At 39.8% G+C, this 24860-nt stretch overlaps 1 protein-coding gene across 5 annotated transcripts in view; it reads right to left on the bottom strand.

Moving 5' to 3' along the window:
* Marchf1 (membrane associated ring-CH-type finger 1) overlaps positions 1 to 24860 on the bottom strand; it is a 540293-nt gene that overhangs the window by 25415 nt on the left and 490018 nt on the right. For all 5 annotated transcript variants that reach the window (XM_037211768.1, XM_037211765.1, XM_037211766.1 and 2 more), the window contains one exon: positions 19536 to 19716. In XM_037211768.1, the coding sequence (XP_037067663.1) occupies positions 19536 to 19716 (181 nt within the window). The remainder of the gene's footprint in view (positions 1 to 19535; positions 19717 to 24860) is intronic.

The following is a 24860-nucleotide window of genomic DNA, read 5'->3' as shown; positions in this document are numbered from 1 at the left end:
TGCTTTGCTTCCTAATGCTCGAGTGACAAGCAAACACAGCTATGCCTGGCTTCTTATGGGGGTGCTTGGGATTTGAACCCAGGTCCTCATGTTTGCAGGTCAAGTAGTCTTACTCACTGAGCCATCACCCAGGCTTCTGGTTTGTGGATCTTATTTGTTATACATACCTGCCTAATGTAATTTTTTTCTTATGCTTTTTTATGGAAGTGTTAGTTTTAGGTTGCTAATTTTTCTATGTGGAGTGAAATGTATATCATTTTGTTTTTTCCCACTTGTTTGAATCACTTTTTCTTTTGAACACTTGTCAAGTCTCAGTTGATTGCACATGTGATAGTCTATGTCTGGGTTCGTGAGTTTGGACCACTGATTTACTTACCTGTCTTGACAACTGTTCTCCGTGGTTTGGTCCGTGCAGTCTTATACGCCTCAAGTGTGATTTGCAAAGTTGTTTTGGCTATTCTGATTTCTTGGCTTTTATTTCAATATCATAATTAGCTTGGTGATGTATTTAAAATCTTTATAGAAATTTTATTAGTATTGAGTTGAATTTGTGGATTGTCTTAATGGCCAGATTGATCCTCTTTGCCATGTGTATTCTTCCAACCCCAGAAAAAAGTTTATCTCTCTATGTATTTACAACTTTATCTTAGTGACACTTTATTTTAATGCATATGTCTGGGGCTTCTTTTGTCATATCTATTTCTAAGTGTTTAGTCATTGGAAGCCTATTGAAAATGTCAATCTTTTACTTTTAGTTACTTATGTTTATTTAGTGTTTTGAGACAGGATCTCATTACATAGCCCAGGCTAGTCTCCAACTTTTGGGGATCCTCTGTCTTACTCTGCTGAGGACTGACATGACAGATGTGGAACAACACATCTGGCTTTGTTTTACTTTTAAATCACACTTTACAATAGATTGGATGTTTGTCTGTAGAAACACATTTGATTTTTGTATATTGAGCTTATACTTGGAAATCTTAAATTCACTTATTAGTCATAGAAGTTTTTTGAAAGATGTCACCATTTTCTTTAAACATAATCATGTTACGTGTGAGTAAATACTGTTTAAGTTAATGCTTTCCAATCGGATTGTTTTTTTTTCTTGCCAACTATTAGAAAATGTTATTGGCTTTAGAGTCATAGTTAGATATTTTTGTTATTTCATAGTGATGCAGGATTTCACCTGCTTTCCTCTACAGAACACGTTACTCAGTTTCACATATTGGTGCTCACTGTTATGGAAAAATTAGTGTTAAAATTTAGCCATTATATACACCTACATATTTCTTTAGTGTTTATTTCATATATTTATTAACATAAGTTCTTATATATAGAATGTTAGGGACAAATTACATGACATATTTAAGACCCCCCCCACTCCTGTAAGAAAATGATATATATTTTCCATACTAGTCTATTTAAAAAGCTTATTTTAGCATTTAAGCAAGGATAAAACCAGTAAAAGACTATTTAAATTTTTTAGGCTGGGCGGTGGTGGCGCACGCCTTTAATTCCAGCACTTGGGAGGCAGAGGCAGGCGGATCTCTGTGAGTTCGAGGTCAGCCTGGTACAAGTGAGTTCAGAAAGGCGCAAAGCTAACAAGAGAAACCCTGTCAAAAAAAAAAAAAAAAAAAAAAAAAAATACTATTTAATATTTAAATTTTTTACTTTCTAGGTTACTACATAACAGCAGAGCTGTATGTTTGCTGTCTGTGTGCTTTTGTGGACTTTTCTCATATCTCCTATAATAATTTTTCTACTGTTTTCTCATCTTACTAATTTCAAGACCTGTTTTATGTTTATCTCAGTTAAGCATCCATCCCTTGGCACTGTGCCCCACCTGAAGATCCTGGCTTACACCTGCTTCATAGGCAACATTTTGAGAGTCATATTCTACTAGGTCCTGAATGCTGATTTCTCATCTTCTATTGATTCTCCAATCATCTGAAGTAAAGCAGTTAGAAAACTCCACATGATGAGACATGCCTTAGACCTGTTTGTACTCTACATCTCATCTGTATCCACCTGACACTGTTGGCTCCTAAGCAATTTTTGTTTATTTTTCTGAGAGAGAATCTCCCTGTGTAGGTAGTCTAGGCAAACCTCAAAGTCACCATCCTCCTGCCTCAGCTTCCTAAGTGCTGGGGTTGTAGAAGCGCATCAACATGCCTAACTGCCGGTTTTCCCTCTTAAGCTTTGCCTTCGTATTTGTGTTATCTCTTACGGTGTCTGTCTGGTTGCTACCATGCAGTGTTCTCTTGGTTCCTCTTCTACACGTGCCCTTTCACCTGCATTCTAAGGCCTCCATTTCATTTCCTCTCCTATCTCACCTCTTCTCTCATTGTTTATTCACCACTTCACACAAGCCTGAGGCTTCTGGAGGCATTCCGAGGACTGCCCACATTTCTTTCTAAGTCCCAACTCTTCCTCTCTTACCCGGCTGATGTTAATAAGGCAGCAGACTCCTGGGCTCTAACTGCCTTCTTAGTTATCTGCTCATCTGTGCTCATCTGCACTAGTCTTCTTCCCTTGATAAATGAAGCTCTCCTCTCTCTGCTCAAGTCAGAATGGAGGTCCACGGTGAGCCTCCTGTATTAGCATCCTCCTCTTCAGCCATCCCGGAAGTTTGTTGTCATCCATGTCAGGGCCTTTCTTCTCTTGTCCCCTCAGTAGCTACCTTGAGTCCAGCCTGTTTCCTAGCCTCCATACTAACCTGGATCACTTACTGGATAATGCATTCTCCACACGTTGGCATGAAGTTTGCAAATAAAATTGTATTAGTTTCATACTTAACTTCATGATAACTTTCATTATCTTCCAATTTCTTTCTTGATAGAGTTGAACATTTTCATCATAGTTTCTTATATAATTTGATGTTTTTTTTTTCTTTCTTTTAAATTGTATGTGTCTTGTCTGCATGTATGTCTATGTACCACTTGGGTGCTTGGGTGCCTATAGAGGTCAGAAGGGGCATTGGAGTCCCTGGATTTGGAGGTAACAGATCATTGTGAGCTATCATGTGGGTGCTAAGAATTGAACCTGGGTCCTCTGTGAGAGCAGCCAGTGCTCTTCATTGCTGAGCCATGTCTCTCGCACCCATTTTCTTTCTTTGTAAGCCTATGATCTTCTTTAGCAATAACATTCACATTATTAGTCTAATTACCACAACTTTTCTATGATGATCATCTTACTCTTACCTACACTTTAGAAGGACTTTTGCTTGTGACCATCCTTTTCTCCAGGAAAGACCACTGTTTTCAATTTCTAAGTTGTTCATTTTCTGTGCCTTGAAAGGTACTATTGCCCGGGATGTCCTCACCTCCACATCTCAACGGCAGCTATGTTCCGTGCACATCCAATTTCAACTGTTGTTCCCGAGGAAAACATTTTCTAACCCACCTAGACAAACATGACCTCTTCCTACTCTTTTGTTATTTAAAATCATCATATAATATATTTTATATTTTGATCATGTTTTCCCTCTCTGCCAACTCCTCCAAGCTCCTCCCCACCTCTCACCTCTCTACCCACCCAACTTCATATTCTCTCTCAAAAAGTAAAAAACAAAAACAAATAATACCCCTAATCCTCCCCAAAATGAAAATCAAAACAAACACACTCCAAACCAGGAAGATAAAAAAGTACCCAAATGAACAAAGAAAATCCGCAGAGTTCATTTTATATTGGCCAACTACTCCTGGGTACCCTCAAGTGTGGTTGATACATTCCGTGAAATTCCATTGGTGAAAGCTCATTTTTCCTTTGCTAGTGGTTATTAACTTCAAATAACTTCTGGGTTAGAGGTGGGATTCCATATCCCCTTCCCCTTCCTTAGTGCTGGGACCATGTCTGGCTTGAATCTGTGCTGCCACAGTCTCTGTGAGTTCATACTTCCAGCAGCCCTGCTGTGTTGGGAACACAGGGCTTCCTAGGTGTCATCCACCCCCTGTGGCTCTCACAATCTTTCTGCCTCCTCTTTTGTATAGATTACTAAACCTTCAGGGGAAGGGTTTGATAAAGACATCTCATTTAGGACTGAGTGCTCCCAAGTCCCCTATTCTTGGCATATTTTACTGTTGTAGGTCTCTGTGTTAATTTCCAGCCTCTCCCTCCTGAACTCCAGAAGCCCTGTCAAGTTTACACCCCATCACATTGGCTATAGCAATGAGTTAGGCCTGAATGCAGTTCTTTCATGTGGAAAACTGGGAAGACATTATCCAGTTCCTCAACCCTTGCACATCTCAGGCTTCCTTTCTGTGATACTATGATCAGATGCTCTGGGCTGGAAAGATGGCTCCGTGGGTAGGAGCTTGTGCTGCCCTTCCAAAGGACCTGAGTTGGGTTCCCTTCTCTCACACTAGGTGGCTCACAACCGTCTATAACTCCAGCTCTGGGGTCCAGTGCCTTCTTCTGGCCCCTGTGGGCATCTGCACATATGCACACACATATGCATAATCACAAAATAAATCCTAAAAAAAAAAAAAAACATCAATTTGTGGTTCTTGGGAGGATTAAATGGGGCTATGTACATAGCAAAGCACAGTGCAGGCATTAGTTAGCAATCAGGAGCTTCTGGCTAATGATTGTGGCCATTAACATAATCTTCTTTGTTTACGGTTGTTACTGTAAATGGCCCTACCCTCTGCTGAATTTACTTAATGATAGCCTAGGGGCAGCTTTCCCTTACAATCTCAGTGACCTGACAGCCTGTGTATTTAGTGAATCATTTATAGAAATGTCTCCAAACACAAATGTAACAAGAAAGAAGACTTACAAATCATTGAATTGGCTATGCATTCTCTTTGCGTTGGCTGTTCTTCCCTACGTAACTCCATAGAGGGCCACGGCACACATCTTCCTCACAGTTGCCTTATGCTTTTACTTTCCAGTTACCACAGCCTCCTTAACCCTTCACTCAACTTTTTGTATGGATTTCCATACCCAAGTGTGATGGTTAGTGCTGATTGCTAACTTTTCAGGACCTGGAAATACCTAGAAGGCAAGCCCTGGGCATGCTGGGATCTTGATAGTTTATTTGAGGTGGGAAGTATCTTGATAGGTTATTATTGAGGTGGGAAGACCCATCACTATTGCCAGGCCCTCGATTCTGGACTTTATAAAAAATAGAAGTTAACTGACCACAAGTACTCATCACTGTAACGAACTGCCCCCATTCCAGAATCAGCCCACTGGACCCAGCCTGTCTTCAGTGACTCAGTGCCAGCAGCCACATCATCACCAGCCACCAAATTCAACATGCATACCCTTTAAAAGGCCTCCCCATCACGATCCACTCTCTCCCCTGTCTCTCACCCCTCCTCTGGCCCCTGCTCAGAAGCAGCCTTTTGCCCTACCCTCCAGTAAATCTCTTATATGACATCTGTTGTGTGGTGTGATTTCTACAGCATGCCTTGTTCCTGATCCACCAAGGAACCCTAACAACTGCATTCTGCCTTCTGACTGTATATACAATGTGACTAAGGTGACTAGCTGTCTCTGTATATTCCACATGACTAATGTGACTAGCTGTTTCTGCTTTCTGACTGTATATACAATGTGACTAAGGTGACTAGCTGTCTCTGCCTTCTGACTGTATGTACCACACCACTAATGTGACTAGCTGTCTCTGCCTTCTGACTATAAATACCACATGACTAAGGTGACTAGCTGTCTCAGTCTCATGACACCATAAATTCTCTACCACAGTGGTCTGAACCACCCACCACACAAACACCTTTTTTTCTAAAGTTTCTGTTAGGCTATCTTATCATAGCTACAGGAAAAGCAAGTAATCCAACAGACTTAAATTCTTTTTTGCACTGTGTTAGAGCATTAACACTTAGGAGAGGAAGAACATTAACAACAGCAGAGCCTGAAAAGGTAACTGAAAAGCATGTTCAGTCTAATTGGCTCCAGCCAGTCAGCATTCTAAACAGAGGGAGAAGGGGTTCATAAGCTCCATCCCTAACTGAGGAGCTACGCACAGTTGATAGCTTCTGGGAAAGAGAGAGTTAGTTTTCTATTAGGGTGTGGCCCCTGGAAGATTGACCACGCTCCATAGATGGTCCTGCACTCAGGAGAAGATGGATAGCATGAATTGGACTCCATGGAATATTTTTCTAAAAATAAAAAAGATCTCAGGGAGTTGGAAGGGCTAAGGATTGCGTATAATTTTCAAATAAGTAATAAAATATTTGCAAAATATCAAAACCCTGACTGACTTTTAGAGATTCATCTGTCTAATCCCAAGAATGGGAAGAAAGTAACTTCAAGCAGAGAAGACACTTAGTACTAGTTTCTAATGAATAAAATTGTTTGGTTTCTTGTAAAATAATGGCAGCTGAGGGAGCTGACACATGCAACATGAAAGTGTTGTGACCCACTAAGTCTCATATAGAAACTTCATTTACAGCCACCTGTTTCTGTTCTAAAACCTTCGGGAATTGTAAAATTAAGCATGACTACCAATTAGGTAATCAACTTTTAAGCAAAAATGGAAGGGAAAGGGGGAGCCTTATAAATAATTGAAAACCTAAGTGGAAAGTCAGACCAGTGGTCCTGCTTAACTAAGAAGGAAAAATTGCTTGGGATTACTGTTAAACAAAATATGGCCTGTGCACTGTGGAGATCTGGGTCTAAAAATAATCATTAGCTCTTCAGAACTAAGTGAGCTCCTCTTACTAGGGAGCTAACAAAAAGTACCAGGACCCTCTCCTCTCTTTCCTTTGGGATTTTCCTTTAAAACACCTGGGATGCTACTGAGGTCTCTGGAGAAACACTCACTCGTCCCTTGCATTCAAGAGATTCTCAGGGAACTGCAAAGTGACTCCATTTACATGGAAAAGGAGGTTCACAAGGTCTTGACTCTTAAAAAGCGGAGCAAATATGCAATAAGTGGGTGATGCTAACCCCAGAAAATACTTCATCTTTTCAGCAGTGGAATTTCACAAACCATGAGAAAGCTGCTGATTGCAATCAATTTACATAGAAATGTAGTCAAAATATGCCAACATAGATACCACAGTTTAAAAAAATATGTAACGGCAAGCAGTAAACAGTCTCCTATCTCCTGGGGATGGAGCAACAAGACAAAAATGCTGCGAGATTATTTTAACTTTGATGTTTAATGTACGTTTTATCCCTCAAGTCAAATTCTTTCCCTGTAACGACACAGGAGCTCATAAAAAAAGTAACAGCTTTACACATGGAGGGGACATGTCTGACCCCGAGTTTTATAAGGGATGATTGTGATTTAGGGTTTGCAATGTTGGAAATTGCTTTCTAGAGGGGGAGAAACCTGTCAGAGTTGGTTGCCTTGACAACATGGAATGGTTGCCTCAAGAAATCCATGGCCATGAAGGACCTCTGTTATGTCAAGATGGCAAAGAATCTACTGAATTAGGTTAAGAGAAAACTAATTCCATGGCAAAGCACTGTTACCTGACCTATGAAAGGTTAGTCTCAGTCCTTATCATGAGTCGCGTTAGGCGAGAGGGACACTCTCAGCATCCAAGGCAGGGAGGAGGATGGGAGTCAAATGTGTTTCACTCCAGTCTGCCCCTTCTCTAAATCACTGCCCATCTACAAGGAACCCAGGGCCATCTGTACTTGCTCTGAATGTTGATGGTGCTGAGAAAAACATCTTGCCCTGGTTCTGTTCATTTTCCCAGCAGTCTCCCTTTCAAAGCTTCTCCCCAAGGACTATCACTTGTGCCTCTTGCATATTTGTAAATCATGAGCATAAATAAGGATTACTGCACCAAAGCTGGTTATTAGTCACATAGGAGAAAAGCTTGTTAACATCCAGTCCAATTACTCAGGCAGGGCCAAGGAGAGATTTATCTGTGGAGATTCAAGCCTCAGACAAAAAGCCCGTTATTGAAAAGCCACCTTATTGAAACAGCTTGTGTCCTTCCCACAGCATGTACCTCTTTGTGACGCTGTTCAAAGTTCCCAGTTCTGATTCTTGGCTCTAAAAAAATCACCACAAAGCAATTTTGAATGAGAGCTTGAATTTTCCTTTCATAAAATGATGTTTATTTTAAAAGGTAAGTCAGAGCTATGCTTTTCTTTGGCTTAAAGGGCTGTAGGGGTTTTGTTTCCAACATAGTTTTGTGCTGTGATTCATCTGATATAATCAGAGATGGTCCTGAGTGAAGGAGGTGTCCTGTGTGACTGGGCTGACCTTTGCTTTTTTAGCTCTTGGCTTTGAGACTGCAGAAATGAGTTGGGACCAGAGGGACACATATCAGGAGCCAAAGAACTGAATCTATAGTAACTGAGTTGAAAAACACTTGGGCAAGCTTCCATAAATAAATTCAGATAGCGTCCATCTCCAGACAACGATAGCTCCAATATGGGCAGGCCAAGGCAACATAGATGTGCCAATGGCCGTGGAGCCTAAGAACAAAGAATGATTTTGTTTCAACATCACTCATATTCTTCCTCCTGCGCCATAGATACAGTGCCCGATTGATGAGTCCACAGTTTCCTCTCAAGGCTAATGTTACCCATTGGCTTGTCCATCTGTTGGTGGCACTGACATCATCTCCCAAATCGAGCCCATGGATTAATAGGTACGTTGGTGGAAGTCTCTTTAGAAGTGATAGTGAATAGACAGTGACCACAACGACTGACCCATGCCAAGTGGAAAAATAGGCATATTGTTTGGCAAGTAGGTCATAGGCAGCCTCTGATTCACTCCTGGTGATCAAATTTAGTGCGTATTCAAGGTAAGAATTGGGGCTTGATTTGCAGAAGTGTTGACTGTGACAATCACTTAGGGCTGTGCAGCTGTTATACCCTTTAGTTGTGAGTTGCCTACAGAACGTCATAGTTCAGCCTATCCTTATCCAACCCCAGTTCTTTACTGACTGTTCATTGTCATGAAACATGGCTGCTTTATTCATTTATTGCCTGACTGTTAATGTAAATTGCCCATGAGATTTGGCTGCTTGCCACAAACAAGGCTTTTTTTTTTTCCAGTCAACTTCTGCAGGGTTGTCTTTTTGCACCATCCTGGCCCTAGGTCACCATACTCAATCAATGAATTTCTTATCTTGATTTTCTTCATTAAATATTTTCTTGAGACAGAGAGACAGTTGTGATATTGAAGGCTTCATCACCAAAATTATCCTAGAAATTTCTCTCCAGTTAAAATTCACTGCTAGAATTAAACGAACCCTCTTGTAGGTACTGGAATTATATCTTATACCATTATCTGATCTATTTCAAGATATTTTATAATCTACTCTTTCTATTACAACTTTCTCCCTTCATGTTCCTCCATCCAAACTGTCCCATATACCCATCCTTGCTCTTTTAGAATCATGGCCTCTTTTTCCTTGTTATTACATGCATATGTGTATATACACACACATATATATATTCCTAAATAGAGCCTGCTCGGTCTGTATAATGTTACTTGTATGTATGTCCAGGGCTGACCATTGGTATTATATAACCAACTGGTGCGCTCTTCCCTGGGGATGACTATTCTTCCTGTTGTCAGCATTCTTCAGTTGCCTCTAGTTCTCTGTGGAGGGTTGACATTTCCTTGTCCACTTCAGCATGTCTATACTGTTTGTTGTCCTTCAGGTCATGTTTAGGTAATCATGTTAATGAGACTTTATGGGTATAGATTCTGGAATTTGTCCTTAAACTCAAAGATAAGTATAGCCTTCACCCTTCATTAAGGAAACTTTTCTTTGCAACAGATAGAGACCTCTACAAAAAACCACAATCAATCAAAACGAAGGGTGTGGAGCCCAAACAACTCACTTGAAAACTTCTTACTTCCATTCCCACCATACCAGAATGCAAATTCTCTAAGGTTAGAGAACGTGTGTCTCATTCATTCCTATAATCTTAGGACCAGCTGTTAGAAACTGCCCACATTCTAGAACCCGGTGTGCCCTCAGCCTGCTTTCAGCAAATGGCACACAGAAGGTTCTCAGTAAATGCTTGCTACTTGAAGAAGTGGGACTATTGGATTTTAACTGGGCATTCCCAGACCCCTTTACCACGTTCTTTTAGACAAAGATGGCTGACAGTATCATCTTCTATATGAATACTGCCCAGTAGATGCTCTCTAGTCTTTCAAGCCATTTCTCACACTCAGAAGACCCAACTTCAAAATTTACCTGTATTTGCTTATAAAAAATACTTTTCCAGCTATAACTTTATATTGAAGTAGTTTTATATTTATAAATACTCCATCCTAAGAATAAGAAACTGGAGTTCTTTTCTTTTCTTCTTTCCTTCCTCCCTCCCTCCTTCCTCCCTCTCTCTTTCCTTCCTTTCTTCCCTCCTCCTCCTCCTTATTTACTTATTTACTTTTTACAACTAGTTTACTAAGACCTTAAATCCAGTTATCTTCTCAGTGCCAAGCAGAAAATGGCTTCCAGCCCATCAGACTCCTTTGGAGGGTCAGGGCCTTTTGTGAATGCCTCTGGGCTCCACAACTGCTGTCAAGAAGCACTTGACTTGGCTTTGCCTTGACCTTTGACCACCAGCTTAGGACTTAGCAGAAAAGGAATGGAGTCTGGACACAGGTCTGGTTTTCTGTAGGAGACCTTGCTTCTGCTAACTGCCCACAGACAAGGTCTCCCTTTTATGTTTCCCCCCTCTCCTTTTGTTCATCTCCTCCCTCCCTCTTTCATTCCCTTTCTTAATTTCAATTCTTCTTGTCCTATCTTTTTTATTTTTCTTTTTTTCCCCCCGAGACAGGGTTTCTCTGTGTAGCTTTGCGCCTTTCCTGGAACTCACTCTGTAGCCCAAGCTGGCCTCGAACTCACAGAGATCCACCTGCCTCTGCCTACTGAGTGCTGGGATTAAAGGCATGCACCGCCACCACCGCCCGGCTTATTTTTCCTTTTTTAATGCAGGGAAGGTTCTTGCTTTTCTCATCATGGTTTTCCCTGAAGAGCAATGAGAAATGTTAAAGGTTAACCACAACCAATTAAAAGGCAGAGTTGTGGAACCCCGTTCCAATGGATTTATCTACAAAACACTGCCCACACTCAGGGCTCCGTGAACATTGCAGAAGAGGAGGTGGAAAGATTCTAAGAGCCAGAGGATCAAAGGAGTTTGCTGTGAGATAAATGTCTCCAAAAAAGCAGAAGCTATACGTGTAAATTCTCACCAACATGACTATGCAAATGTGAGCTGAATGAAGATGACCCCAGTGGACTCGCCAAACTGGATAGGAAAAGCCTTGAAGTCTCAACCCTATGTGAAGAACTAAAGGTAACAGAGTAAAGCTAAGAGCAGGAGAGGTGTCCTCCCCAGGGAAGAGCACGCCGTTCGGTCCAGTGCCAGTCAGTCCTAGAAACATACACATAAGTAACATTATATGGACTCAAGCTGTGTGTGGGTGTGCGTGTGTGCGTGTGTGCGTGTGTGTGTGTGTGTGTGTGTGTGTGTGTGTGTAGTAGCAACTAATGAAAAAAGAGCCTATAAATTTGAAGGAGAGTGGGGAGGGGTATATGGGAGGTTTTGGAAGGGGAAAGGAAAGGGAAAAATGTTATGATTAAAGCACAATTTCAAAACTAACAAACAAAAATATTAAGCTGTTGTGCCGGCTGTTTCTATAGACAATATCAGTCTCTCTCCTTGCTTAGCATTTTGTGTTACATAATTTGATGTATGTGAGCACAACTCCATGTACATCTATTTTTGTTGTTGTTCTGAATATTTAAAATACATTCCTTTCTTTACTTTTCAGGTAAGTGAATTCCTCACTTTTCATGAAATAAGTTGTAACTTGGAAGAAACTTTAATGATATGCTTATCTTATCTCCTCCTTTAACACATAGAGAAACTGAGGCTCAACTCAGAAGGAGTATTAGAAGTAGAATTAGAAGTATTAGAAGTAGAATAACAAGCTGGTGTTCTGAACCCTGGACCAGTACTCATTCCTTTATGAATTTTTTTTTTTTTTTTGTGACTTTACTGGTAACTGAGTTTGGTTCCTGGATTCACACAGGCTAGGCAAGTCTTCTACCTCTGAGCTCTATGTCCAGCCCATGCTGTGCTTTTTAATCTGAGACAGTGTTTTATTAAGTTGCTGAGGCAGGCCTTGAACCTTTGATATTCCTGCTTCAGCCATCTGAGTAGGGGCTATTGCAGGCCTGCCTTCTGCTACTGTTTGAACTATTTCTTCTGAACTATTGATATTCCTTCATTTTATATAAAAGTGATTGAAAGCTATTCATCATTTTTCGGGTGCTATAAGATGGGAGAGAAAAATCCCTTCTCTCCTTTGAGGGAGGTCCTCTAAGAGAAGCACTTTGTGCTGCAAGTAACTATGTTCTGTGTTTCATGTTTCCCTGCATAGCAAACTCCAATAGAATAAACAGTAAAACCTCACTTCCTCTTTTTTGTTTTTTCTTCAAGACAGGGTTTCTCTGTGGAACAGCTCTGGTTATCCTGGAACTTGCTTTGTAGAGTAGGCTGGCCTTGAACTCACAGAGATCCGCCCACCTCTGCCTCTGGAGTGCTAGGATTAAAGTTATGTACCACCCTGCCTGACATTCCCTCACTTCTTAATTAGTGAGAAGGGGGGGTAAAAATCCTAGGACTGTATTATTTACCATCTTTCCACTTCCTGCCTTTTTATTTCTCCACCTTTTAAAATATACTATTCTATACCTTTCCCAAGGGCTGGCTGTGATCTGTCATTGGCTGCTTTATCAGACTAAATGGTAAACACTTCTGTGTAAAATAAAAGGCTCGGAAAGATTAGGCTATAGGTGAAATATCTGTGTGAAAGATAGAGAAAAGGAATTACCTGATGATACCCTTTGCAAAAAACTAGGAAACTGGGAAGGGGCTGGCTTGTGAGAAAATAATTTCCTTTCAGAATGATAAATTTAGTCACGTATGTTAATGCTAATGTACTAGCATATTAATATGTGTACAATGGGGTTGGAGACCATCAATTCAGGTATAGCATTTGAAATTGTCCTTCTTGGGCTAGGTGTGGTGGCTCCTCCCTGTAATTCTAACATCATAACCGTAAGTTTGAGGTCAGCCTGGCCTACATAACAAGACCCTTTCTCAAAGAATTGAGGGCTAGACTTTGTATTTTCATGGTAGGCCACCTTGCCTAGTGTGTACAAGGCCCCAGGTTTGATCCACCATATTATAAATAATAAATAAATAGAAATAAAAGGTTTTTCTATAGTCTTTTCAATGGAAAAGAAATTTGTTTGGATTTAAAATATTTGCTTTAAAAAATGCTGATATCCAGTGACTTATGTGTTAAAGAATAAGTCAAAATTTTGATATGAAGACAAGATATTAGAATAATATATGAAGGAAAATATCCCTATAACTGCAGGATAAAATCTGTAACTAGAACAGTGGGTCTCAATCTGTGGACCACAACCCTTTTGTGGATGAACGACTCTTTCACAGGAGTCACCAAAGACCACCAGAAAACATAGATATTTACATTACAATTTATAACTAGCAAAATTACAGTTGTGAAGTAGCTACAAAAATAACATTATGGTTGAGGGTCACTACAACATGAGGAACTGTATTAAAAGGGTCAAAGCATTCGGAAGGTTGAGAACCGCTGCACCAGAGGAAGATTTAAATGCAAAAGTAATTTAAAACTCAATCAAAAACGATGCTTTGGGGAAATCTTCATATGCACCTGTGTGTGTGTGCATGCCTGCACACATTCTAACTTGATTCCCTCATGCTCCTGTCATCATTGGAAGACTGATTCCCTGTGTTCCAAGGGAAAACCAGATCATACCGTGTCTAAGAGAGTCTCTGTATTTGTGTCCTTGCTCTTTGTTCAAATAATAATAGATGTTCTTAAGGGTAAATGTTCATTTGGTTAGAGATTTCAATTGCAAAGTGAATATAAAGTTAAGTGATTATTTCCATGACTAGAATAATAATAGAAGGTGACAGCTTTCCTGGAAAGGGAGTAGTGTTTTTCAGACATTAGTTTTTAATGAAAGAAACAGCTAAATTAATATACAGCATTTAGTAATAAAAAAGAATTGGAAAATTGTTCAGTAGTTATTTATTTAATCAGTGTTATTTATTCAATAAATAGTTTGTGACAACCTCTATCAAATCCTTCTCATATTCCCAATTTTCATCTCTTAGGGTCTTGGGTGCCCAACTGCTAAGTGACACCATCTGGATTAGCATGAAGAACAAAAGAGAAAAAGATAGCCACTTTACTACGTGGTTATAGGTGTTCTTTTATATTCCTTTAACTGGGATAGTTTTACTAGATCATGCTTTTGGCAGCCAGCTTGCTTTGAACTCCCTATACCAATTCCCTCTGGAGCACATTATACTTTCCTGTCCTTCCCCATTCTTCTCCATCAATGTGGATAGTGAGGGGGTGGCTTTGTCTTGCTTATTACTAATCCTTTATGGCACAAGGGAGGTTCTTAGCATATAGTAAATTGGGTGAATGTATTAGCTGGGTGTCATTGGGATCCTCTTGGAATGATTATGCAGACATGGTTTACTGCTGGTGTGAGTTCAAATCTGTCTAGGAGGAGGATTATGTGAATGTGTGGACATTTCACAAATAAAATAGAATTCACTGATCAGAAAATAATATTTCTATTATAGACAAACTGTTCTACAATACTGATTCTAGATGACTACATATTTCTTGGACTTACTAGTGTGTCATTTAAAGACACAGAGATAAAAACCCATGTGACTAGACCCAAGTATCTACTAGCATGAACCACAGGACACCTGTGTTTTCTATCTCATACTTACTTGACAGACGACGTAGAGGCAATATCATGGATTCACACTGCAATATTATTTTAACTGAAATATCAATTTTAGTTATGGGGGTATCTGTGTGTTAAGGCAATATAACTAATAAAAAAAATCACAGTTTAACAGGAAAGTTAATGCTTCTTTCAAGTTGAAATATTGAAAAAATAATCTTTGCATTGTTTGGTAGGTTGCTCATCGTGTCCTGTCTATGACAGTCAGACAGACGGACACCCCATTTCTGTGAATGGCACGGTGGGAAAGAAAGAGCAGTGTTTGGCATCATCACCGGCAGACAGTGAACAGGTTGTTGTGGAAAACATATCTGGCATTGGGACAGTATAAGCTGGAAAACAGAGTGTTCTGAGCCCCTTAGCCTTCCTGTCTGGGGATTATAATGGCGTCTGAAACTAAGTACAAATAAGCAGGAGAGCGTGCATGCCTTGTGAATTATGATCCTTGCAAGAAAGACAGAGAAAGTTCTGTCTGCAGTGTGTCCTAGGACAGAGAGAGATGTCACGGCCCGTGGCTTGTATGTTTGTGAAGAAATGGAAGAGCAAATTCCCCAACCTGAGCTCAGTTGACAAAAGAACAGCCTGGAGGCAATATAACTTCATCTTCAGGCTTTCTTATCCTGTGATTTCAAGATCTTTGAGTAAAATTGAGAACTAAAAAGGATGAGAAAAGGAACTAACTCTGTGAAGCTCAGAATGAGGTCCAAATGCCGCCCCTCCCCCCCCAACAAAAACTCTTGCCAGTCCTCAAAGGAGAATCCTGCAGAGGGGCACCAGAACTGAATCCAGCCTTCGGTAAACCTAGTAGGACAGCTCTCTTGGCTCTGTTACTGTTTACATCAGAAAGAATTGTGTACAGTGTTGACTAAGGTTGTCCGAGGAACAGAGAAACGATGCTAGATGTTGACAGCAAGGAGGAAAGAACACAAGACAGACTGTTGGCCTCGGAAAACACCTTTAAAACCTGGAAAAATACAGTGACGATAACACAAACTTTTGAATTACTGCATTCAGTGTTTGGCTGAAAAATAATTACTGTGTATACAATGATGTAACTGAGTTACTGGGAAAAGGATGCTGGGTAAAGCGTTTCCTCCAGGTTTAAGAGGAAGATTCTAGAAAAAAAAATTGTTTCAGAAAGAATTCTTTTGAAACATCTCAATCAGAAATAGTTTAAGTGAAAAGGAAAACATTCCATCACTCAGCCTTTTGAGAAGAAAGTCTTGCTGTGTTGCTCAGGCTAGCATTAACCACTTGATCCTTTGGCCTTAGCTTCCTGTGCCTCCATACTCAGAAAAACACATGTTATGGTCCTTAAAGAGAACCCAATCCTGCACCATACAATGGGTACAAAGATCTTTGTAGTGGGTGGCATTAAGTTTGATATGGTGACTCTTTTCTTGGTATGTAAAATGGGATCCATGTATTTACTCAAAACAGGCTTAGTGTAGGTTGAATAGTTAGATGAGACAAAAAGTAAATAGATACATTCTATATTTATCATGTGGTTTATATGCACAGATATTTTAGGGCAGGACAGAAGTCGTCCATGGCACTCACTGCCTTTGTGAACCTGCTCTATGTCAGCACCTGGCTTCTTACTCAGGGAGATTCAGATTTGAATCCCAGACTTGAGCTTCAGAACGCAAGTTTGGTTTATGCTTCCCAACCAACAGTGTGTATCTTTCCAAATTTCACTAGCTCATCATTGTACTTTCTTTACTTGTGATTTTTTTTTTTTTACACTTTCCTGTGCTCTGAGAATTTCTCCTTGCTCTAGATAATTTAAGCACGTTAATGGGACTTTTATTGATTGTCATAAAAGTAGTTGAGCAACTGACTTAAAGATGACGGGGACTTGCTTTCCCTGGAATGAACCCTTGATTTTATTTTGATTTTAACGATTTTCTTCTGCAAACATTAGGCTACCTTGATGACTTTGCTAACTGCAATTTTTGGTGTAGCAATCAATGAGGTAAGCCTTCACTGGTATCTGTAGAGACAGTTAAGCTCCAAGCTCTGTCAGCCTATGAATACTGACATTTTCTCTGAAGACGTTATCTCATCTAATCATGGTCTCCCACCTCCATTCGCTGGTGGTAGAGATCCAGAATCATTAGCTAATTAATTGTTTCATGTGCCTGGTATTTAGAATGTTATAAAGTGTAACAGAATTACTGAGTTGAGAGCTGTTAATTGGATGTACTTCAAATATATTCTTACCAAGTGTTATACCTGGCATTCTTTATGAATACTTAAAAGCTACCAAAAGAATATGCTCATGAATTTACATCCCATTGAAACAAACCACCCAGAACAGTTTAAAATTCTTTTTACATGTTGTTTTGAACCACCTCACAATCTAATACCATGTTGAAGACACTGTGTCTTTGGCCAAAGAGAGGAAAATGAGAATTTAAAATACTTTCCATAGGTTTTGAATGTCCTGGAAGGATAGATAGGATGTACTCATTCCTCATGTCTAGACATCCTGCCTTACATAGGAATTGAATATTCAAATCCTTCTTCCAGGCTACAGCTGTGCAAATAGAGGTTGTGTGTGTGTGTGTGTGTGTGTATGTGTGCGTGTGTGTGTGTGCGTGTGCGCGCCTCAAGATCACACAAGGGGTGAGCAAAGCAAAGAACTTGAAAGCAAATTGCAATATTAACATTCCACTCCCGTCTTATCCCCACCATGTAGTCCTATAGGAAGATGGTTCCAGTCAAGCCAGGTATGGTGGTATTCAAATTTTAACGTGTGAAATGTTATGTGACACAATCACATAGTTAAAGGTTGATAACTAATATTCAAGTTTCATGACTTAGATAGAACACAGCTGTGGACTGCTAAGGAGCCATATCTGTATTAGATGCTTACCCTCCCTGTACATTTTATGCTATCAGATATGAGAGTGTTTAAATAGTGCCTTTTGTCAATACTTATGGTCAAAAGAAATGTTCCTTTGGGGCTGGAGAGATGGCTCAGCAGTTAAGAGCACTGACTGCTCTCCCAGAGGACCTGGGTTCAATTCCCAGCACCCACATGACAGCTAACAACTGGTTGTAACTCCAAGATCTGATACCTTCACACAGACATACATGTAGGTAAAACACCAATGCAAATAAAATGAAAATAAATAAATTATTAAAAACAAAATGAACAAAAAGCCAACAACAAGGGATTAGGCTTTTTATAGTCTCCTTCAGTCTTAACCCCTGTGAATGAAGCTTACAGTTAAAAAAAAAAAAAAAAACAGTTCCTATTTTGTAAAGAAATTATGTCATTTCATTAATAATCAGATGGAGCTTGTTGAGTTGCAGCAACTCATTCATTGTCATCCCAAGTTGAAAAAAAAATGCATCCCCCCAAAGGTAATTCGTAAATAGTTTTGAGATCTATAAAATCAAGTCTACGACAAAAATAGGGCATGTTACTCTCCCTCCCCATAATTTAGAGATTGAACGAAGAATTCCCATGGCTACATGGCTAGCCCCCCTTTAAATCCATTAAATGCCTAGTGGGATATTCTTGTTTGCTTTCAACTCTTCTCATTCTGGAACTCATCATGTTTATTTCCATGCATTGTTCTTTCTATCTGTGTTAGCCTTGCATTTAATTTAAATAGAAAAGCAGCTCTGGACTGATTCATTACTTAAATCGCAGTCCCCACACTCCCTTTGGGTATAGAGGCATCTATATACATAGATATGGTGTGTGTGTGTGCGTGTGTGTGTGTGTGTGTGTGTGTGTGTGTGTGTGTGTGTGTCTGCATGTGCATAGGAGGCAAAAAGATAAATAAGTTAAATGGTAAATTCCAGGGCTCGAGAATGAAGTATACACAGCACATCACCCTTACATGTGTCCTTAACAAGTGTTCTTTTGGTGACTCTGACTGAAATGTTAGCTTTATACTTTCCTCATAGTCTTACTATCATGTTCTAGAAAAGAATTAACACAGATAAATCTTATAGATTCAATCTTGTAGATTAAAAATATGCTTCTATTTCTCTTACAACTTGATGAACAATATAGAAAATAGTGACTTTTCATTATACCCCTTTAGTAACACATAAAACATTGAACCAATCATTAAAAGAAATTAAGCATAACCTAGGACACATCTTACAGAATAAATAATTCTCTTACTATCTAATGGTCAACTTTTAAAAAGTTTAGTGAGTTCATGTTATTTAGCGGATTCTATCATCTAGCTGTGGGAACTGACCTCAAAAGGTCAACATTCTCATGCTTCTCATCAATTCAATTATATTGAATTATAATTGTATTTTCACATATACACAGTTAATATGTGCTTTTCTATGCGTTTATATATCTGTCCACCTTTAAAATATCTAGAAGTAGCTGGGCGATGGTGGCGCACGCCTTTAATCCAGCATCGGAGCAGAGGCAGGCGACTCTGTGAGTTCGAGCAGCCTGGCTTCAAGTGAGTTCAGGAAAGCACAAAGCTACACAGAGAAACCTGTCTCGAAAAACAATATATAGAATATATATATATATATAATATAATATATAATAATATATATGTTACACAATATACAACAGAACAAACCAATTTACCCGAAAAGACATGGTTGTATTTTGCCCGTTCAGTCCACCATGGGCCAAGCATTCTCCACGAACATTAGTATGTTGGCAGAATCTTATCAAGGAGGAAGTTAAGTCTGAGCACAAGCCCGCTTAGCACGGCCCTTCCCCCATCCCCCTCCTGTCCCACCCCCACACCGTACCTTCCGAAGGGGCTTGAGCTTGGTCTCCATGATGAAGTCGTACTTGCAGAGCTCGCAGCATCGCGTGTCTGAGCTCTTGATCCACTGGTGGAGACAGGACTGGTGGACAAAGCGCAAGGTCCCCGTGCAGCGACAGGGTGTGATGAGCGGGCTCTCTTCATCTCCTTCGCAGTGACAGATCCTGGGGAAGGACGCGGCAGAAAGCGTGAGTTCTCCCAGAGGACACTGCTCACCCCAGGAGTCCTGCCTTGCTTATATCAGGCTGTATTAGAAACTCTAACCTGCAATCTAGAACTCACGGACTTTTTACTCCAACTTGGATGGTAGAACCAAACCTGTGATCAATATTCATTTACTTTCCCATGATAGTTATTGAACTCAAGTCATATGAGAGGGCATATGAGATATTTGCACACAAGAAACACATTTCATTCTGACAGTGAAACCATTTAAAGAGCAAATCTATTGAACTTAGTCTGTTTAAAAGGTTACTGTCTATGGTGTTTCATATATAAAGGTCATGGCTTAGAAGTATCCGAAAGAAGCTGGGTGTGGTGGTGCACACTTTAATCCCAGAACTAGGAAGGCAGAGTCAGGGGACGTCTCCAAGTCTGAGACTAGCCTGGTTTATAAAGCAAGTCCAGGACAGCCAGAAACATGTAGTAAGACATTGGAGAGAAAGAGAGAGAGAGATAGACAGACAGAGAGGGACTGAAGAAGACATACTCCAAAGAATGTTATAGTTTGATAACTTCACTATGTTATTTTGATGCCACAGTTACAGGGTCACATTGTATTACTTACAAGTATGGGATATTACTATTATGGAAGAATTTTGAAAAGCTTTAAAGAGAAATCAAATTGTATAGTTAATATTGAAAGTCTGGTCTGAAGTATCACCAAGAATTTCTTAGGGAAATGTACATTGATTAGGTCACAATGAACTGTCAATAACTATCATCATATAACAGTCATGAAAATTCCTGATGCCATAGAATTCTAGTTCAGTAAATCCTATTGTTTGAAAATGTTGACATTTCTGTCTATCAGTTCAGGGTCCTATTAGTTTCTGGATTAAAGTGAATTCTAGTTATATAGATTTACAGTCTTTGAATTCTTCATTACTCTCATTTTCATATCTTAGAAAGTTTTCTCCTTGGATGAGACAAACTTTTCATAACTCTAAGAAGTGAATTAAAAGCTTAGCCCTTGACTGGAGAAATGGGTTACCAGAGAAAGCCCTTGCTTGCTTTCTAGTGTTAGGACCTCAGCTGGAAAGCCCAAGACCCTTGTAGAGCTGGGAGGAATAGTGATCTGTAACCCCAGCTAGGGTGAGATGGGAAGGCAGTGGAAGCAGCCTCCTTGTAAGCATGTGGTACAGCTGTGGCTAACAGCTAAGGGACCCTGTGCCAACCGAGGTGAAGGTAAGGACTGAGGTCTTCTGACATGAACATGTGTACTGCACACATGTGCCTGAACTCACACACACAAATATGCATGTATACACATGTACTTTAATCCTATACATAGAAGAGAAAAAAATTCTTAGACCTTCAATAATTTAGTAATTTAACCAGCTGTTGAGAGTGGTTAATAAACTTCACTAGAATTATTGCTTTACAGCTATTCCAAATACAAGCACTGAATATAGTATTTAAAAACCCTTTAAATCTACACAATGACCCAGTGGCAGTCTGGAAGAACACATAAATCAGTTTCTGCTACTTCCTTCTAGGTGTACACGCTCATCTCCAGAAGCAGGAGTTTTGAGGAGAGGTAAGAATCTGCTCTTAAAATACGCTGTCTCCCTAGAGAACTAGAGGAAGTAAGGCAGTTGCTCACATAGCTAGTGCAGGAAGTTAGAGGAATTGAAACCCAACGATCTACTAACCTTAAAGAGAAAGTATATGACAGAGTACATGCGTATTTTGTATTTACTTCTTAAGTAAGAACAAAGCCAAAGAGCACTGACTTCTATACCTTGGGGTAGGCATTGTTGGATAAGAACAAGTTCACAGTCACTGTCCCCCTTTTCCTAGTTGAGTTAGGAAGTTAAAAGTCAGCTGTGATATCTCATATAAAAAGCCAACATGAGGGAGGAAGGTGAAAAATTATCTGAGTGCCCATTTTTAATGTCCAGTCCTATAACATCTCTTTTATCCAGACCTAGGGCATGGACACTGAGCTTGTCGTTCTGTGTACCACCCTGACATTGATGCCATGCCACAGTTGAGAGCTCCCTAGATGTTGAATAGTTAATATGACATCCTATAAAAACAGCCAGTGTTACACATATGTGTGTTTTCAGGGCTCGCCATTTGATATTGGACAACCAATCAGTGTGTTTTTCCCTGCGAAGGACCATCTCTCCTGCCCCCAGCTTCCCTCAGTTGCCCATAGTTCCTGGTTGAGGCCTCATGAGCTTTTCTCCATCCAGCTGGTCATGTCTATTGTTGTCTTCCTTGAATTCAACAGGGAATATTTAGGAATATAATGTATATTAAATACATATATGCATGCAAAAACAATGAGAAAAGAGGCCATGCATTTGAAGGAGAGTGGGGATGGGTCTATGGGAAGCTTTGGAAGGAGGAAAGGGCAGAATGTAATTAAATTACAATCTCAAGAATAATCAAAACCCAAACCAAACAAACAAATAATAGCATTCAGTGAAAGAAAACAAAATTTCCATTGCATAGAATTTGGTTACAATTTTATTTTTGTAGCCACTGAAATTACAGAGAATAAGAAATCAGAGAAAAAAAAGTGATACTCCCCTGTCCTCTAAATTAGTTGTTTCAATTAGTATACAGAGTGAGGGGCTTCAGGATGGTGTTTTCATACATTCACTGTGCTTGTTGATTCTCCCTGACTCCCCCTCCCCATTTCTCCCTCCCTATTTCCCTCTCCCATCTTCCTCCTCCATCTCCCTCCCCCATGTCCCCTCTCTGTCTTCCCCTCCCCTTCTCACTGGCCCCCCTTCTGCTTTCCTCTCACACATGTTCTATAATCCCCATGACACACATGTTCTATAATCCCCATGACACACATGTTCTATAATCCCCATGTCATACATGTTCTATAATCCCCATGACACACATGTTCTATAATCCCCTTTTCTCTAAGATCTTCCTCCACTCTCATGTCCCCTTTCTAGTTTTATGACATGCACTCCCTTTCATGTATGGAACACTTACACGTTTTCCATAAAGATTAAGATCTAGGATCCATGTATCAGAAAAAGAATGTGATATTTGCCTTCCTGATTCTTAGCATTTTTTTTGCTCAACAATAAATATCATTTCCACCCATTTTCTTTGCAAATGCCATGATTAATTTTCATTATGGATGGAAAAAAATAACACTGTGCAACTGTACCATAGTCTCCTTATCACTTCATCTATTGAAGGGCATTTGGACTGCTTCATATCTTATGTATTATGATTAGAGCAGTAATAAACACAGATGTGCAAGTATCTCTGTGGTATGATGTGGAGTCTTCTAGGATGTACTCAGGAGTGGTACAGTTGGGTCAAGTGGTAGTTTTAGTTTTCTGAGTACTCTTTGTACTGATGTTCGCAATGAAGATGTCAGCTTGTCTTCCACCAGCAGTGAATGGAATCCCCTCCCCCACACCCCTAAGAGTGTTATTTGTGCCCTTGATGTTGGTTCTTCTGCTTGGGATAGGATTCCATGTTGAGAATGGAAACCAGGTCCTCTGCAACACTAGTGAGCACTTTCACCACTGATCCAACTCCTTAGCCCCTGAGGACAGTTCAATATAGACTTTTTGAGAAAAGAACATTTCAAGGCAGTCCCCTACCTTGAAATGTTCATGGCTTTTTGGTGTTAAGAACAGTGCATACATCAGCAGTAACAAACCATGCTCTACAAATGAGTCACCCTAATCCCTTTCTTCAAATAACCAAGGAATTTAAGGAAAGATTAAACATAGATGTAAAAAAAAAAGTCACAATGTAGATGAAATCTCATGATGTGGTCTTAAATCTCACTGCTTCTTCTGTGGACAAAAGTTCTTACTTGAAAAGAAAACTTAGGAGTTAATACCATCTGATAATTCCTCATGGAAAAGAAAAGATTATGTCAAATGCTCTACAGCTGCCCAAAGACTCAGGCTCTGACTCTTCCTGACACAAAAAAGGAAATTTATTCATAAGTAGCTTTAAACAAAGACCTTGCTGATTACTGAGTCAACCTGACCTTGCCAGCTTCTTGCTGATTATGGTCCAACTTCCTGTCTTAAAACGTCTCTCTTTTTAGAAAAATCAGTTAAAATCTTTCCCTGAAGTAAACCAGCAATAGCCTTTTCTCATAAAGTTGAAGTTATTTCCCACAGGGAAAATCAAAACCTTGATTCATTTTCCTTTCCATTTTGTACAATGTACATTTGCATGTTGTTAGTATTTTGAACTTTTTCTAAATTATCCAGTTCAAGTTGTACCCCAAGAGTCTTCTCAAGCCATGCTTAGATTGTTCTAAAAAAAATTAAGAGCAAAATATCAACTGCAAACCTCTAATAAAAATAAACAAAAAATGTGATAGTGCCATTAAAGAAACAAACAGTTTTAAAATTAATGTACTTCACACAAATCATTATTGCTATGGTATAGATGGAAACATGGCAGCGAAACCACAAACGGGCTTTTCCCTACAGGGTGATTGTGCAAAGACAATTATGTCAGCGCTATAATAAAATTACATGGTGAAACATTTGGGATGTGAGACAGTTTTATCTTGTGGGAGCTTGAAGCTCGGGGATTCGGTGATCCTAGGAAGCTGTTCTTGAATCATGTTGTTATCTGACATTCAGAGATGAGAACAAGCAGAACCCGAAGTCCCTTGGCATTTTAGTGTCTGTCTACAATCAGGTCAGTGCATGTTGAGATTTTTTTATATACACAAGACTTGGATTAATGGCTACTTCCGCATAACCTTACATACACAAAAGACACCTATGCCATGGGCCAAACTACGTTTTAGATTTTTCTGTGGCCAAAATGTGCTTACCTTCACTGCTCTTATGTTTGAGTTGAAAGGAAAGTAGCCTGTATTTTGGGCCTCATGTATCTTTAAAACTTTAAACATCAAATCTATTATTATTATTAGTAGTACTAGTATTAGTATTATTAGTTTATGTGGGTGGGAGGTTGTGTACATGTGTGTGGGTGGGTGAACCAGCATCACTGCCCTCCTGCGGAGGTTATAGGCAAGCTTGTGGGAGTCAGAGCCTCCTTCTACTGTGTGGGACTGTGGATTGAACTCAGGCTGCTGGTCTTGGTGGCAAGTACCTCTATCTGCTGAGCT

The sequence above is a fragment of the Peromyscus leucopus genome, chromosome 17 (assembly GCF_004664715.2).
Source record: "Peromyscus leucopus breed LL Stock chromosome 17, UCI_PerLeu_2.1, whole genome shotgun sequence".
NCBI lineage: Eukaryota > Metazoa > Chordata > Mammalia > Rodentia > Cricetidae > Peromyscus > Peromyscus leucopus.
This window is presented reverse-complemented; position numbering and strand designations above follow the sequence as displayed.